The sequence below is a fragment of the Hemibagrus wyckioides genome, linkage group LG23 (genome assembly GCF_019097595.1).
Source record: "Hemibagrus wyckioides isolate EC202008001 linkage group LG23, SWU_Hwy_1.0, whole genome shotgun sequence".
Taxonomy (NCBI): Eukaryota; Metazoa; Chordata; class Actinopteri; order Siluriformes; family Bagridae; genus Hemibagrus; species Hemibagrus wyckioides.
The window spans coordinates 15821850-15836849 of record NC_080732.1 but is presented as its reverse complement, the minus strand read 5'-3'; the positions used below and the strand labels follow the sequence as shown (position 1 = coordinate 15836849).

The window sequence follows — 15000 nt, the reverse complement described above, 5'->3', positions numbered from 1 at the left end:
ATGACCCGATGTTAATCAAGCTCTCTGTGTGTGTTAGTGTTGCCAAGGCGATAACACACTGGACGAGTCTCCTCTCCCCGTCTCTGGAATGTCAGAGCCCTGTGCATCACACAGCTTTTAAATATTTCACATGTTCCTCTGTGCCGCGTTTAGAGACGTTTCACCTCGTTGAACAAAGAAGGATTGACCTCACAATCGGTGCCGGATTAAATACGGCTGTTTGGCAGGCGTTCTGCAGACTGCACCGTCTCAGTATTACTTGGCAGCCGGCCACATACTGCAGTATTTCTCTACACATTCATCGAGGTGCTCTGATATCGCACTTGTGGTGATAATTGATCAATTTGATATCACAGAATTCTATCTGAAAAATAGACACTCTTTCCCAATGATAGTTCTGGCACCCAGATGTGGTAACTTGAAAAATATTGCCCTAATGATAAACTATTTTGAAATCTTACTTGTAATCACATTTAACCAAGACACAGTTATCCCACTATCCCAGAGTGTGAAATAGTGTGGTGGGTTTTTTTTTCTCTCTCTGTGTACCAAAATACACCGACCATGTTGGTCCCCTTTTTGCTGCCAAAACAGCCCTGACCCATCATGCACTGTGTATTCTGACACCTTTCTATCAGAACCAGCATTAACTTCTTCAGCAGTTTGATCAACAGTAGCTCGTCTGTTGGATCGGATCACACGGTCCAGCCTTCGCTCCCCACGTGCATTAATGAGCCGTGTCCGGTTCACCACTGTTCCTTCCTTAGACCACTTTTGATAGATACTGACCACTGCAGACCGGGAACACCCCACAAGAGCTGCAGTTTTGGAGATGCTCTGATCCAGTGGTCTAGCCATCACAGTCTGGCCCTTCGTCAAACTCGCTCAAATCCTTACACTTGTCCATTTTTCCTGCTTCTAACACATCAACTTGGTGGGTGGGATATATTTTCGGCAGCAAGTGAACATTTTGTCCACTAACAGGTGCCATGATATCATCAGTGTTATTCACTTCACCTGTCACTGCTCATAATGTTGTACCTGATCGGTGTATATAGTTTATTGTTTAATGGTAATGTTTCTCCCTGGCAGCTGTTCAGATTTTAATGCTGTATAGTGTAAGCATGATTTTTCTGGGAGTGAAATATAAAAGTATTTGAGTTGTCATTTCCCAAGTACTCATTTACGTAGGGAGTTCCAACAGGCTGTAAAGCCTGAGGCAACGCGTCTGTTCAGTTATTTCTTCACAACAAAGAGATTGTTGATATTGTCGCTATTTTGTTTATACAAAAGGCATCACTAGGCCTTTATCAGGCTGCATGCAAAGTGTGAGTGCTATTGTATTCTCTATTTTTCTGAGATTAGCAATTAAATATGGACAATATTCTTCATTCATCAGCCTCTGCAAGGCACAAAAACCATTGAGTGACTCAGCAAAACGACTGTTTATAGAATATTTATTATTCCATTTCTGGCATTTCGCAGACGCCTCTTATCCAGAGTGACATACATTCTCATTTTTTATACAACTGAGCAATTAGTTTAAGGGTTAAGGGCCTTGCTCAAGGGTGTGTGTCCATTGTTAGAGCTTTGTAACAGTCAGATGTTTTCCATTGGAAATTGCCAAAAAACAGGAGTTTGCACTTTGTGGTTTCTCAGAAGCAAGCTGCATTTTTCTTTCTTTCTTTCAGTCAAGAAAAAGAGAGCGATAATCACGTAAACAGTCAATGGGTAGAGTTTTAAGTTTCTCTTATAGCGGCTATAAACAGGCAGAGATTGTTCTCTCTTTCCAAGTATGTACCAAGTGTACCCTCTCCCGTGTGTCCTCCAGCAAATTTGCTTTTTGGCTCTTTGCATTTAACGCAGCATGAATCAGATGATTCAAAGCATCTAGCAAACGAAGAATCGATTTTTATTGATTTGTTAAATTTTAATTAGGGCAAAATGGACTAACGTGGGAGGAAGCGTTAAGGTTGAGGAACTAAGGACAGATGAAAAGGGGTATTGAGCTTGTCCTTTTCAGCAAGGGCAGTCCCATAATTTATTGCACCATATGAGATGAAATGCCTGAATATATTATATAAGAAGGACGGCTGGATGGATGGACAGATGGGTAGATAAATAGATGGATACATGGATAGGGAGATGGCTAGATAAATAGATGGATGGATGGATTGGGGGATGGATGGATAGATGATTACATGGATGGATAGGGAGATGGATAGATGAATAGATGGATGGCTGGATAGATTTTTTTTTTTACACCTTTAAGCTGTGTGTGTGTAAAATGTGTGGCTTGTTTGTGTTTGAAAGGAAACCGGATTAAGCGCTGTCTAAATTGACTTTTTTTCCACAGCAAGTAAATGCATCTGACACATTCATTAAGAGCCAAAGATCATTACACAGGGAACGGAAACACGTGTGTGGTTTCTTCCTAACCAGCACCGCCTCTTCCACTGCTCAAATGGCCAGTGTGTTATGTTTCTGTTCTCAGGGAATTGTGGTGCACACGTGTGTTTGCGTGTCGAGCGTCCTGCTCAACCCCATAAGCCCAAATTGTGCCATTGAGGTTCAGAAATCTGTGTATAGGCCCGTGTTCTGGGTGATGGCACAGTTTTCCTCTCACACGACAGTAATTAGGATCTGACAGATGTGTAATTACTGCCCACGCTCTTCGAGCGTCTCATTTTTCTCTTCTGTTCTTTTGCTTCGTCTCTCCCTTCTTTTTCTTCTTGTTAGAAGAATGTTTGAGGAATTATAAGTAAAACTTTATGGCTTGAAAACCATTTATTTATTTATTTATTTTCATTTTGTTTCGTTATTATTTAGGTTTTTTTTTTTTTCAGATTTTGCTAATTATCATGCTATAATGTTTCTGAGCATCATTTTAAACTCTATTTTGTTTAGTCACTTTACAAAGTAAAATGTTTTTCCTCTCTTTTTCAGGATTTCACTTGATCCCACGTTTGTCCTCGATTGTTCCGGAGAGCTGTCTGCTGATTGCGGTTGGCCTTTTTGTGGGTGGGCTCATCAAGCTCCTGGGTGAGACGCCCCCTGTACTTGATTCCGATCTCTTTTTCTTATGTCTCCTTCCTCCGATCATCTTGGATGCCGGCTACTTCTTACCCATAAGGCCCTTCATGGAGAACCTGGGCACCATCCTCATGTTCGCTGTGGTGGGCACTCTGTGGAACTCTTTCTTCATCGGCAGTCTGCTGTTTGGCGTGTGCCAGATCGAGGGCACTAACCTGTCCACGGTGACTCTCTTGCCCTGCCTGCTGTTTGGCTCCATTATCTCCGCCGTGGATCCTGTAGCCGTCTTGGCCGTGTTTGAGGAGATTCACATCAACGAGCTCCTGCACATCCTTGTGTTTGGCGAGTCGCTGCTTAACGATGCCGTCACAGTGGTGAGTATCTCACATGTCAGCTCTGGGACCCCTGCAAAGAGAACCGGAGGGAAAGGAATCATGTGTTTGCTTTTAGAGTCTAGGTTCTTAATATCTTTATGAACATTTGGGTATTATATTGGCAAAAGTTTTGGGACACCCCTCCAAATCATTGAATTCAGGTGTTGGGTTCGGCCCCTTAGTTCCAGTGAAAGGAACTCGTAATGCTTCAGCATACCAAGACATTTTGGACAATTTCATGCTCCCAACTTTGTGGGAACAGTTTGAGGATGACCCCTTCCTGTTCCAACATGACTGCACACCAGTGCACAAAGCAAGGTCCATAAAGACATGGATGAGTGAGTTTGGTGTGGAGGAACTTGACTGGCCTGCACAACCTGATAAAACACCTTTGGGGTGAATTAGAGCGGAGACTGCGAGCCGGGCCGCCTTGTCCAGCATCGGTGCCTAAACCTGACAAATGCACTTCAAGTGGAATGATCAGAAATTCCCATAAACACACTCCTAAACCTCGTGGAAAACCTTCCCAGAAGAGCTGAAGCTGTTATGACTGCAAAGGGCGGGCCATCTCCATATTACATTCATGTGCATGTAAAGGCGGACGTCCCAGTTTTGGCCTGGCTCGCAGTCTCCGCTTGAATTCATCCCAAAGGTGTTCTGTCGGGTTGAGGTCAGGACTCTGTGCAGGCCAGTCAAGTTCCTCCACACCAAACTCGCTCAATGTCTTGTCATGCTGAAGCATTAAGAGTTCCTTTCACTGGAACTAAGAGGCCGAGCCCAACCCCTGAAAAACACCTGAATTCAGTGATTTGGAGGGGTGTCCCAAAACTTTTGGCAATATAATGTAGAAGGATGATGAACTGGATTCAGAGATCTGCTGCATTTGATTATTGTTACACTGGTAAATAGTTGTTGAGGGGTTTCAATTGATCCAATGCTCAACCGTGCTGGAAAACATCCTGGATAAAATTGTGCAACGATACAAGACTTGAGCAGCGGCAGATATGCTGAACCAAATCCGCAGGAAAAGGAACGTGCTTGATTTTTCTAAATCGATTGCAAAGGAATTGTCTAGAATGTACCATCAGGTAAATACTACAATTAGTGACCAGTCTGTTAGCCTTTTAACACAGAAAGCCATTGTATTTTGTCGCAAAGCATCAAGTTCGATCGTATTTAATCGCACGCGCTGAAGTTAAACACAGACATTAAGTATGTGAGCTGTAATTTGTGTAAGGTTTTAGGTCATGCGCCGTTCAGTTTGCTGTTTTGAAGTGAAACTCGCAGGCCAGCCTTAATCTCGTAACCAGACGCACGTTCCCTGACGCAGGTTCCATGTTTCAAACAGAGATTTAGTGACGCAGTCGAAATGTAAACAGTAGCCACGTTGTTTGGTGAGAAGTCTGTTTTTGCTGCTCTTTTGTTCCACTTTGTTCCCACTATCTTCAGTAAGCAGATTTATTTTGTGTTTGATTTTCAGGTCTATTTGAGGTGGTGGAGAGGCACAGGCTCATTAACCTTATTCAGAACCGCCATATAGCGTGATAGTCATACATGTGTGGCGACCCCATGTCCATGTGTTTTCCCCCATACTTAAGTAATCTGTTTATATAAACCCTTTATCACAGCCTACAGACTATGTTCTAACAGGCTGTCACATAGCCTTCAACGTTCACTGTGTGAAGAATGCGGACTCTTTCATGTTCATTTTTCTACAAAAACAAACAAACCCATGGGCTCTCGGAGGCCGCCACACATGTATGAAAATGACTGTAAAACTGATATTTGCATACGTGCCTACCTGCATACAAGAATCCTGATATCTGTGCTTGCTTGAGTGCTCGCCCTTCACCCTTTAGCATTACCTTTTTGCATCCCTGCATTTTACCATCATTGCATGCTTGTGCTCTAGCCCACGTGCATGCTTGTGCTCTAGCCCACGTGCATACTTGCCTACTACTCCACTTGCATTAATCTGGCTTCCTTAATAAAATTATATAAATTCTAGCCTAATAGCCTGCTTCTGTTAATGCCCAGCTGGGGACACTAGTCTAGTCTAGCGCACTTGCCTTCTTGTTTACTAGCATCCTTGCTCTCTAGCATCCATGGCTACTGGCATCCTTGCATTTTTATTTTTTTTGCTTATAATAATAATACCGAATGTTTTGTCTTTAGTAGTACTTGAGAACTTTGTTTATTTTATTACATGTTTATGTTTATTACAACTTTGTTGTAATTTGTTTATTTTAGTTTGAGATATATTGTGCTCACCGATTAGTGCGTTTTGTAAGCGGCTTTTAGACTGTATACCTCACCTACAGTGCAGTGTCACTGTACCTGCACACAGTGCAGTAGGTCACCTCACCTACTGTGCAGTGTCACAATCAGACAATCGTGTCCCAGTGCATAAGCTCGTGCAGATACACACCAAGAGCTTCGGTTAACGTTCAGATCGCTGATTTTATGTTTGTCAGAGAAGCTAACATCCTGTGAGCATCAGATCTGTGGACATAAACACAAGAAATCTGAGCATATATAACTGTTCTTTACAACCACGGTGAGCAGAAAAGCAACTCCGAATGCGGTTGAATGTTTTGATGAATCTGTGCTCACTGTTGCCTCAGATTCCTGTTCTTGAGTGCTGTAGCTCTTCCTCCTTATGACTCCTTTGGATCCTGAGATGCTTTTCTGTTCATCACGGTTTTGTAGCGTTATTGTAGTTATTTAAGGAACCAGTCTGACTGTTTTCAGCTGACCCAAGGTGTTTCTGATCTGTTAACCCTAACAATAGATTTATTTCTATCCAAATTTACTTTAGAACAATTTTAGTACATCTTGATAGGTTAGACAGCTTATCTGAATAGGACTATTTAATACCAGATTCTGATCCTGCTATGCTGAAAGGTAAAAGACTGTGCTATACTGTAAGTGTGTGTGTGTTGATGGAGTCTCCTGTGTGTCCCCTGTCATGGTCTCCAGGTTCTGTATCACCTGTTTGAAGAGTACTCCTCCAGGAGCACTGTGAATATAGGAGACGTCTTCCTGGGGATCGTTTCTTTCTTTGTGGTGTCTCTGGGTGGAATACTGGTAGGAGCTATCTACGGCATCCTGACGGCCTTCACCTCCCGCTTCACCTCACATACGCGTGTTATCGAGCCGCTTTTCGTCTTCGTCTATAGCTACTTGGCGTACCTGTCAGCTGAGGTGTTCCACCTGTCCGGCATCATGGCGTGAGTACTTCAACACACTGAGCCTGGGTCCGGTGGTGGAAAAAGTGACACAGACTATACTGAAACATGGCAAATCAGTAGCACAGTTATTGCTTTTGAGACTATAACACCTGATATACTTTTTAAACACTGACGATCTTTGATGCCACTGATACATTTGAGTTTATTTCTGGGAAGTAGAATCCATCAGTGTATGCTGGACATTAGAGTTAACACCAGCTAGCTCTACTATTAGTTCAGCCGGACGGTGGTGGCTCAGGTGGTTAAGGCTCGGAGTCATTGACAAGAGGATTGGGGTTTGAGGCGCAGCAACCACCAGGCAGCCAGTTAAGTAAAGCAAGGCCCCTGACCCACCCTGCTTCAGGGGCGCTGCATCATGGCTGACTCTGCGCTCTGAACCCAACCTCAAGGATGGTATATGCGAAGAAATATACATTACCGTACAGTAAAATTATGTGACAAAGCCTTGACCTTGGTTGCTGTTCTCTGTAGGTCATCTGTGTTGTATTGTGAGAATACAGCAAAATACCAAATGGCTCCATCTATTTTGAAATATAGAAAGCAGGATGGAGGACAAACTCGTCGCTGGTTCGGTTGTGAAATCGATAAACCATCTCAGGTAGAGCAGTGCAGAAAGATTGAGGGGAGTAATCAGTAATCTGCCAGCCCATGCTGATAGATGATTCACTCGGCTACTGGATGCACGGACGGGTCGCATGAAAGTGCCTGTGGATTTATTGGCTCTCTGCATCGTCGGCCAATATGCTTCTCATGCTGTAGGATTAGGACAGGACAGTCTGTAGCCTTGTGCAACAGTGGAAGCAATTTTTCACCTCATGTCACGGATCTTTTATACACTGGTCCTCGGCGGTAAGAGTGTTGCTATGGTTTTCCTGGTTGTGTGTAGGTAGTGCAAAGTCTGTCTACACAGACAGGATGTCAGGTCAACTTGGTCAATATTATGGTCAAAGCATATTTGCAAAGTAAATTAAAAAGCATTTTAACTACGCAAACAACACGAACAGTAGCGTAACTCGGCTGCTTTCCTTCAGTCAGTTACTGGATGCTGGTGTTAAATTAACAGATGCTTTTTAGATTACTTTTTCAATTTCAGCCATGTTTTTAGACCCCTATTGTATCCCACCGTTTTTTTTTTTTAATACAGGAAACGCATCCCACGCTTTTCACTCCTTTATAGTCACGTCGTTTCTCTTCTCGTTTGCATAAAGCGAAGATCTGCTCGGCATTAACACAATGGCAGCCTGCTGAGGTATTTGCATCTAAATTTAACACCTGCAGAAAAGCCACATGTATGGGTGTGAAATATCGCCTACATTTCATAGCAGGATATTTCGCACCGTTTGGACGCTTACTCGATAAGTGTTCTGGAAAATCAACCAAATGCGTCTCACGGTAAATTTCAGGAAAAAAAAAAAACCCAAACTGATCGGGTTTTGACCGAAACTAGGGGGAACTTGGGATCGGCTTTCCTGAAAATGCGATTCCCATGCATCATGCACTATATTGGCAAAAGTTTTGGGACACCCCTCCATTTCATTGAATTCAGATGGTGTTTTTCAGAGGTTGGGCTTAGCCCCTTAGTTCCAGTGAAAGGAACTCTTAATGCTTCAGCATACCAAGACATTCTGGACAATTTCATGCTTCCAACTTCGTGGGAACAGTTTGGGGATGACCCCTTCCTGTTACAACATGACTGCACACCAGTGCACAAAGCAAGATCCATAAAGACATGGATGAGTGAGTTTGGTGTGGAGTCCTGACCTCAACCTGATAGAACACCTTTGGGATGAATTAGAGTGGAGACTGAGAGCCAGGCCTTCTTGTCCAACATCAGTGCCTGACCTCACAAATGTTCTTCTAGTGGAATGGTCAAAAATGTCCATAAACACACTCTAAACCTTGTGGAAAGCCTTCCCAGAAGAGTTGAAGCTGTTATAGCTGCAAAGGGCGGGACAACTCCATATTGTGCGTGAAAAGGCAGACTTCCCAAAACCGTTGGCAATATAGTGTATATACCAGACCTTTGTATCAGTAAACATGCGTCATGTGATCTGCTAGCATTGCCAGTATCTTGAATAACACTGCTCTTTGTTTGGCAGTGAAATATGAGTGCTTTCACATTATTTCAGAGAACAGAAAGCTGCTCAGGGCAGTAGTGGTCAAGATGTTGGTCTGCTGATCAGAAAGTCATGAGTTTTTAAGTCCCAGGGCTGCCTAGATGCTACTGTTGGGCCCTTGAGTAAGGCCCTTAACCCTCAACTGCTTAGATGAGATGAATGTAAGTCGCTCTGGATAGCAGCATCTGCCAAATACCATAAATGAAAAATGCTTCCAGTTTTCAGAGAAGCTTGTAGTTCCCTTTGTCAGTAAAGAGTGTCTGTTGCTCTGTTTAAAACCTGAGTGATTAATCGAGTAATTATATGATAATTGTTCTATAACCTGCTTTTTCTGTAACTAAATGTGGGGGGATTAAATTTAACACACCTGTGCTCAGACGCTTTCATGCAGCACAACTCCTTTAAGTAGATAATAACCATGTTAGAACTAATGCCTAACAATAGCTTAAGCAGTGTTTCCCAGAGCAGTTCGATTGTTATGACCAATCCCTGTTTGACCCTTCTCTTTGTCCAGACTGATTGCATGCGGCGCCGTAATGCGTCCCTACGTGGAGGCCAACATATCCCACAAGTCCCATACCACCATCAAGTACTTCTTGAAGATGTGGAGCAGCGTGAGCGAGACGCTCATCTTCATCTTTCTCGGGGTGTCCACGGTGGCCGGGACTCACCGGTGGAACTGGACGTTTGTCACAGTGACCGTAATCCTGTGCATGGTGGCTCGTGTTCTGGGTGAGTAATCAAATCACTCAAAACCCATTGCCGTCTAGACAAACTAGTTGAGTCTGCTGTGCTTTAAGATCATCGCTCAAATACAATATTCTTTTCCCATGGTACTTACAGCCATGAACCATCTCAGTGACAGCAGGTTTTCTAGACATACAAGTGCACAACATATTCTTTAGAAGCAGAACATCTTACCGGCTCTCTCGCTATTCTTTTTCTCAGGGGTCATCGGTTTGACCTTCGTGATCAACAAATTCCGCATAGTAAAGCTCACCACCAAGGACCAGTTCATCATAGCGTATGGCGGCCTGCGAGGAGCAATCGCTTTCTCCCTGGTCTACTTGCTCGATAGGGACCACTTCCCTACGAGAGACATGTTTGTCACAGCTGTCATCACGGTCATCTTCTTCACTGTCTTTGTGCAGGTGAGACATTTCATGGCCTTAAAAGTGCAACTCAGTAGCAGATGGTAGTATTAATATCTTAATCACGTTCATCGCCATTAAGTATGATATCGCATTAGACATATGATTGAGTTGTAAAAGGATTATCTAAGAGATACTCCCATGTTGTTTTTATTTACTGGTCACCAGTGTTGAATCACATTAAAAATGGCTGAGGCTGAGGTTTTTCAACTGCCAGCAAGCAGCTCCTGACTAATATTGCTAGCTATTATTACCCATACCACGTTCTTTAGTGCTTTTCATTTCTATGCTTTTTAGGTATTTACTAAAAAGAGTGAGAGGAAAACAAATGTTGTGCTTACTTGCTGCACACCATCTACCCAGACCCTGATCCACTGACTAGAGCAATTATGCATGAGTAACTTTACAGACTCAGCTTTACAGATGCGCTCTTTTACAGACTCAGTAAAATGGCTTTGTGGTTATTATTCATAGATTATAAGCATCTTTTGTGATATTACAACACAGAACACAGAGGTCTTGGTTAATATCGTCTGTTTCGTCTTCATATAGACTCGTCAGTAGTGTAAATTGTAGCTCCCCTTGCAGGCAGCAAGCTGTATTCATGATTTCAGCTGAGCTGGTAATAGTTATTCTGGGAAAATGTAAGCTAGCCCAACAACCAAGGATCAGCATGTGTCCAATTAGTACCATGCCACCCATCCATAATTTCATCCAGTATTCACGTTTTACATACATACATTTGCATGTATTTGTTTGGCAAATACTTTGGTTTAAACCCCTTTTATAGGTGAGGTCTGATACAGGCATATCGGTCTTGTTGAAAAGAAATCACAGATTCATCTCCTACTCCTGTAATGTTTCGAAATATTTTGCACCTAATTAGTTAAGAAGCTTGTTCAGAGTCTTGTTCTAGAGGTATTTGGTAGGCATCCTGATTTATATATAGGCCGAGAGTTTTCAGTGCAGCGAAATACTCATTAGTCATGCAGTGCTTTTTAGAGGCTGTAGCTACGTCACTACTGCAGAGGAAGATGTACAGTAGGGTCGGGTTTCATCAGTCTGAAAAGGATATCTAGTGATTTTTAGTGATGGTAATACTTTGCCCAAGGCTGGTATTATTCTCTTAGCCTTGTCCAGGGCTCAGGAGAAGAATGGTGATCCGGTTTCCCAGAAAGCTTGGTTGACTTGCTATTTAATCCTGCTCACTATACCCTGTCATTGTCCGTTTATCTCACTTATCTTTAGAATTAGCGAGGTTCTGTAACTCTTGTATATGGTAACGTTTCAATATAGCTAAAGTACTGAGTGTTGTTTTTATTGAATGTAAAGACGGGACTTAAAAATACACTCTGTTGAATGTTCTTAGAACTACACGGATCACGCATAACATTATGACCAGTGAGGGGTGAAGTGATTAATACTGATGATCTCCTCATCCTGGCACCTGTTAGTGGGTGGGAGATATTAGGCAGCGAGTGAACATTTTGTCCTCAAAGTTGACGTGTTAGAAGCAGGAAAAATGGGCAAGTGTAAGGATTTGAGCGAGTTTGATGAAGGGCCAAATTGTGATGGCTAGACCACTGGATCAGAGCATCTCCAAAACTGCAGCTCTTGTGGGGTGTTCCCGGTCTGCAGTGGTCAGTATCTATCAAAAGTGGTCCAAGGAAGGAACAGTGGTGAACCAGCGACAGGGTCATGGACGGCCAAGGCTCATTGATGCACGTGGGGAGTGAAGGCTGGCCCGTGTGATCCGATCCAACAGACGAGCTACTGTTGCTCAAACTGCTGAAGAAGTTAATGCTGGTTCTGATAGAAAGGTGTCAGGATACACAGTGCAGGACGGGTCAGGGCTGTTTCGGCAGCAAAGTGGGGAACCAACACGATAATAGGCAGGTGGTCATAATGTTAATGTTATTTTAATACTTACTAATACCATTTTGACTTCTTACTTCACTACATCATGTCTAATTAAACTCCTGTTAAAAAATTGTAAGGATAGAGAACGATCCCAAGGGCTACCGCTTTCAGCACTGACACGTTGCATTGTGACGGCCGATTCGATAAGATCGTGGACCGTTTTGCCATTTGTTACGCCTTTGTAGAAGTTGCTACAGCGTGTTGATAATGTACACTTCAGGGTGTTTGTAGTAAGTGCATGACTACACAGATAAGGATCAGCGCTCACCATCGTCCATTAGGTTTATTAGCATTAACCGTGTGCAAGTTAATGAAATGCTGAATGAGTGAGCGTAACGGGGAAAATGAATAAAAAAAAAAGGGGGGGGGGAGTGTTGCTTATATTACTTTTGGTACAGTAAGTCCTTAATTGATGTATTAAAGCTGACCGACTCCGCTTAGGAACGCACTCATTAAGTGTGGGTGAAATGACAAATAACCATATCAGGATACTTAAAGATATTTCTGTGATTGATGATGCGGTATGTAGAACATTAAATGGGCAGTTCAAAACCGAAGTCATTAAAAAACACTTTCTCACACACACAATACATTTCAGTGCCTGCAATAACCCAAAAAAAAGAAAATTTTAATATTTTCTTCATTTAATTAGTTTTGCTTTACTGATAGTCTAAACCTCACTTAGAAATTAAGTGATGATAAAGTGCAGTGCTTGGAGGATAGAGTGGGTTTTGCTAATAGTGGAGTTATTGTGTTACAATACAGAACTACACCGACCAGACATAACATTATGACCACCTGACTAATATTGTGTTGGTCCCCCTTATGCTGCCGAAACGGCCCTGACCCGTCATGCACTGTGTGTTCTGACTCCTTTTTATCAGAACCAGCATTAACTCCTTCAGCAGTTTGAGCAACAGTAGGATCAGATCACACGGGCCAGCCTTTGCTCCCCCAAGTGATTCGATGAGCCTTGATAGCCTTGCAGGGTTATAAAGACTTGGGCATCATACGTTTTTAATGTCATTGTGGTGTATTGTGTATTGTCATTGGATATACAGTTGTGTGTGGAAAAGGAAATGTGTGGGTGTGAGTGAACATTGCAGAGGTGCAGAGTTAGAAGTAAGTGTTAATGCAGTGGTTAAATTGTGAGTTTTAGTTTACTGGAAGCTGATGCGCTGCTCGTTACACTGGAAGGAAGTGACAGGTGGGGAGAGTTTGCAGCATTGAAGTGTGTGTGTGTGTGTGTGCGCGCACCAAGCCATTTGGTCTGCAATGCAGTTGAATGTGCTCTGCTAATGACATTCGGTCTATACTGCCACCAGCTACAAAATAGCAAGGTGCTCTTGTCTGGCCACAGAGGATAAACTCGTGCATGAAGTAATTCTTAGCGCTATCTTCTCTCTAAAGATGATGATAATAAAAAGAAATCTGGAAGAAGGGCTCATGCTCTTTGTCGGCGGATTAAAAGCAAGCAGCGGCTGTAATAAAGGATATAAATAGCATGTCTGCTGTTTGTTCACTCGCCCACGAGCCAGGCAGGTAACACAAATGAATATACTTTAAGCTGTAAACCTCCCCAGAGCTTAGGGAGGAAGGGGGAAAGTGCATGCACACTGATTCACAGAGCAACTGGCTTTATATTTATATTTCTCTGAGTTTTTGTGGACCTGGGGGACTTTAGTATTCGCGCACAAATAGTTAATGGGGTTCTTTGAGTACCTTTGCGTTTTCTTATGTCATAAGAAACCATACATTAATACAAAATTAGGATAGAATAGTCGCAGAGACACTAGCCAGTCATGGGTGACGTGAGCTCGGGTATACAGAAGAAGGGTATATTGAGAGCTTTCCACTGAGGTGGGTTACACTTTAGCAGCAGTTTGTAAAGATGTGCTTGGCTGGCTTCATGGGTCTCAGAGGAAGTATCTCCATCATCATTTGAATCACCTCCAGATGTACAATTATGCCTCCAGGACAAACGGTCTACCAGGGTCCAGAGTGAACCAAATTCTAATTTTGTTTCAAGGTGGAGCTACAATTATTATATGCATAACATTATGACCACCTGCCTAATAATCTGTTTTGCTGCCAAAACAGCTCTGACCCGTCATGCATTGTGTATTTCGACACCTTTCTATCAGAACCAGCATTAACTTCTTGAGCAACAGTAGCTCGTCTGTTGGAATCGGACCACACGGGCCAGCCTTCGCTCCCTTCATGCATCAGTGAGCCTTGGCCGCCCATGACCCTGTCACCGGTTCACCAGTGCTCCTTCCTTGGACCACTTTTGATAGATACTGACCACTGCAGACCGGGAACACCCCACAAGAGCTGCAGTTTTGGAGATGCTCTGATCCAGTTGTCTAGCCGTCACAATTTGGCCCTTCATCAAACTCGCTCAAATCCTTACGCTTGTCTGTTTTTCCTGCTTCTAACACATCAAAATGTTCACTTGCTGCCTAATTTATCCCACCCACTCATGAATGACTTACCTTAGGCATGCAGTCTGATGTTGAGTGCCACCTCCTTAGAGATAGCAGCATGCTAGATTTCTTTTTAACGATGATGCAGCCTCTGAATTGATCTTGGCAATGCACACCCCTTCACTCTGTAATGACAATGTGGAATATAGCACTATATTGTATATCGTAACCTTGTTGTGTCAGCAAGGCATTACATCACGAGGCTACCCCCTCCTCCATGACTCGCCTCGTCCGATTAGTCAGCAGGGTTTGAAGGAAAGATACTTCTGGTAGATACAGAGGTGCCATGAATTACAATCAAGCCTTGAAGGACAGGAGGAGGGAAGGGAGGAGTCTTCTGTACATCACAGCCACAGGATTCCTCTCTGGTGTTACCCATAATTCCCACAACGTTTGTGAGGATAGGCTTCAGGCAAATCAACTTTTACACACACAACCGCATTTAATTCAGAACTCAACAGCGCACCTCAACTGTGAATAAAGATATTATCTTTGACATCTGAAGCTGACTTGGATATCTATTTAAAAAATACTAGAAAAAGTCCAACTATTTAAATGTTTTTTTTCTGTTCTAGGAATATAAAATAAAACTTCTTAAACATCCACAAGCTGAAAATTAAGATAAGAATGATTTATCAGCTATTGGCTGTTTTAATGCCACTGGTTAA

The 15000-nt window shown here is 42.9% G+C and overlaps 1 protein-coding gene across 1 annotated transcript in view; it reads left to right on the top strand.

The window, feature by feature from the left end:
• Positions 1 to 15000, top strand: part of slc9a1a (solute carrier family 9 member A1a) — a 49253-nt gene that overhangs the window by 21571 nt on the left and 12682 nt on the right. The window contains exons 2-5 of the mRNA XM_058376365.1: positions 2947 to 3407; positions 6387 to 6637; positions 9290 to 9507; positions 9724 to 9926. Coding sequence (XP_058232348.1) covers positions 2947 to 3407; positions 6387 to 6637; positions 9290 to 9507; positions 9724 to 9926 — 1133 coding nt within the window. The remainder of the gene's footprint in view (positions 1 to 2946; positions 3408 to 6386; positions 6638 to 9289; positions 9508 to 9723; positions 9927 to 15000) is intronic.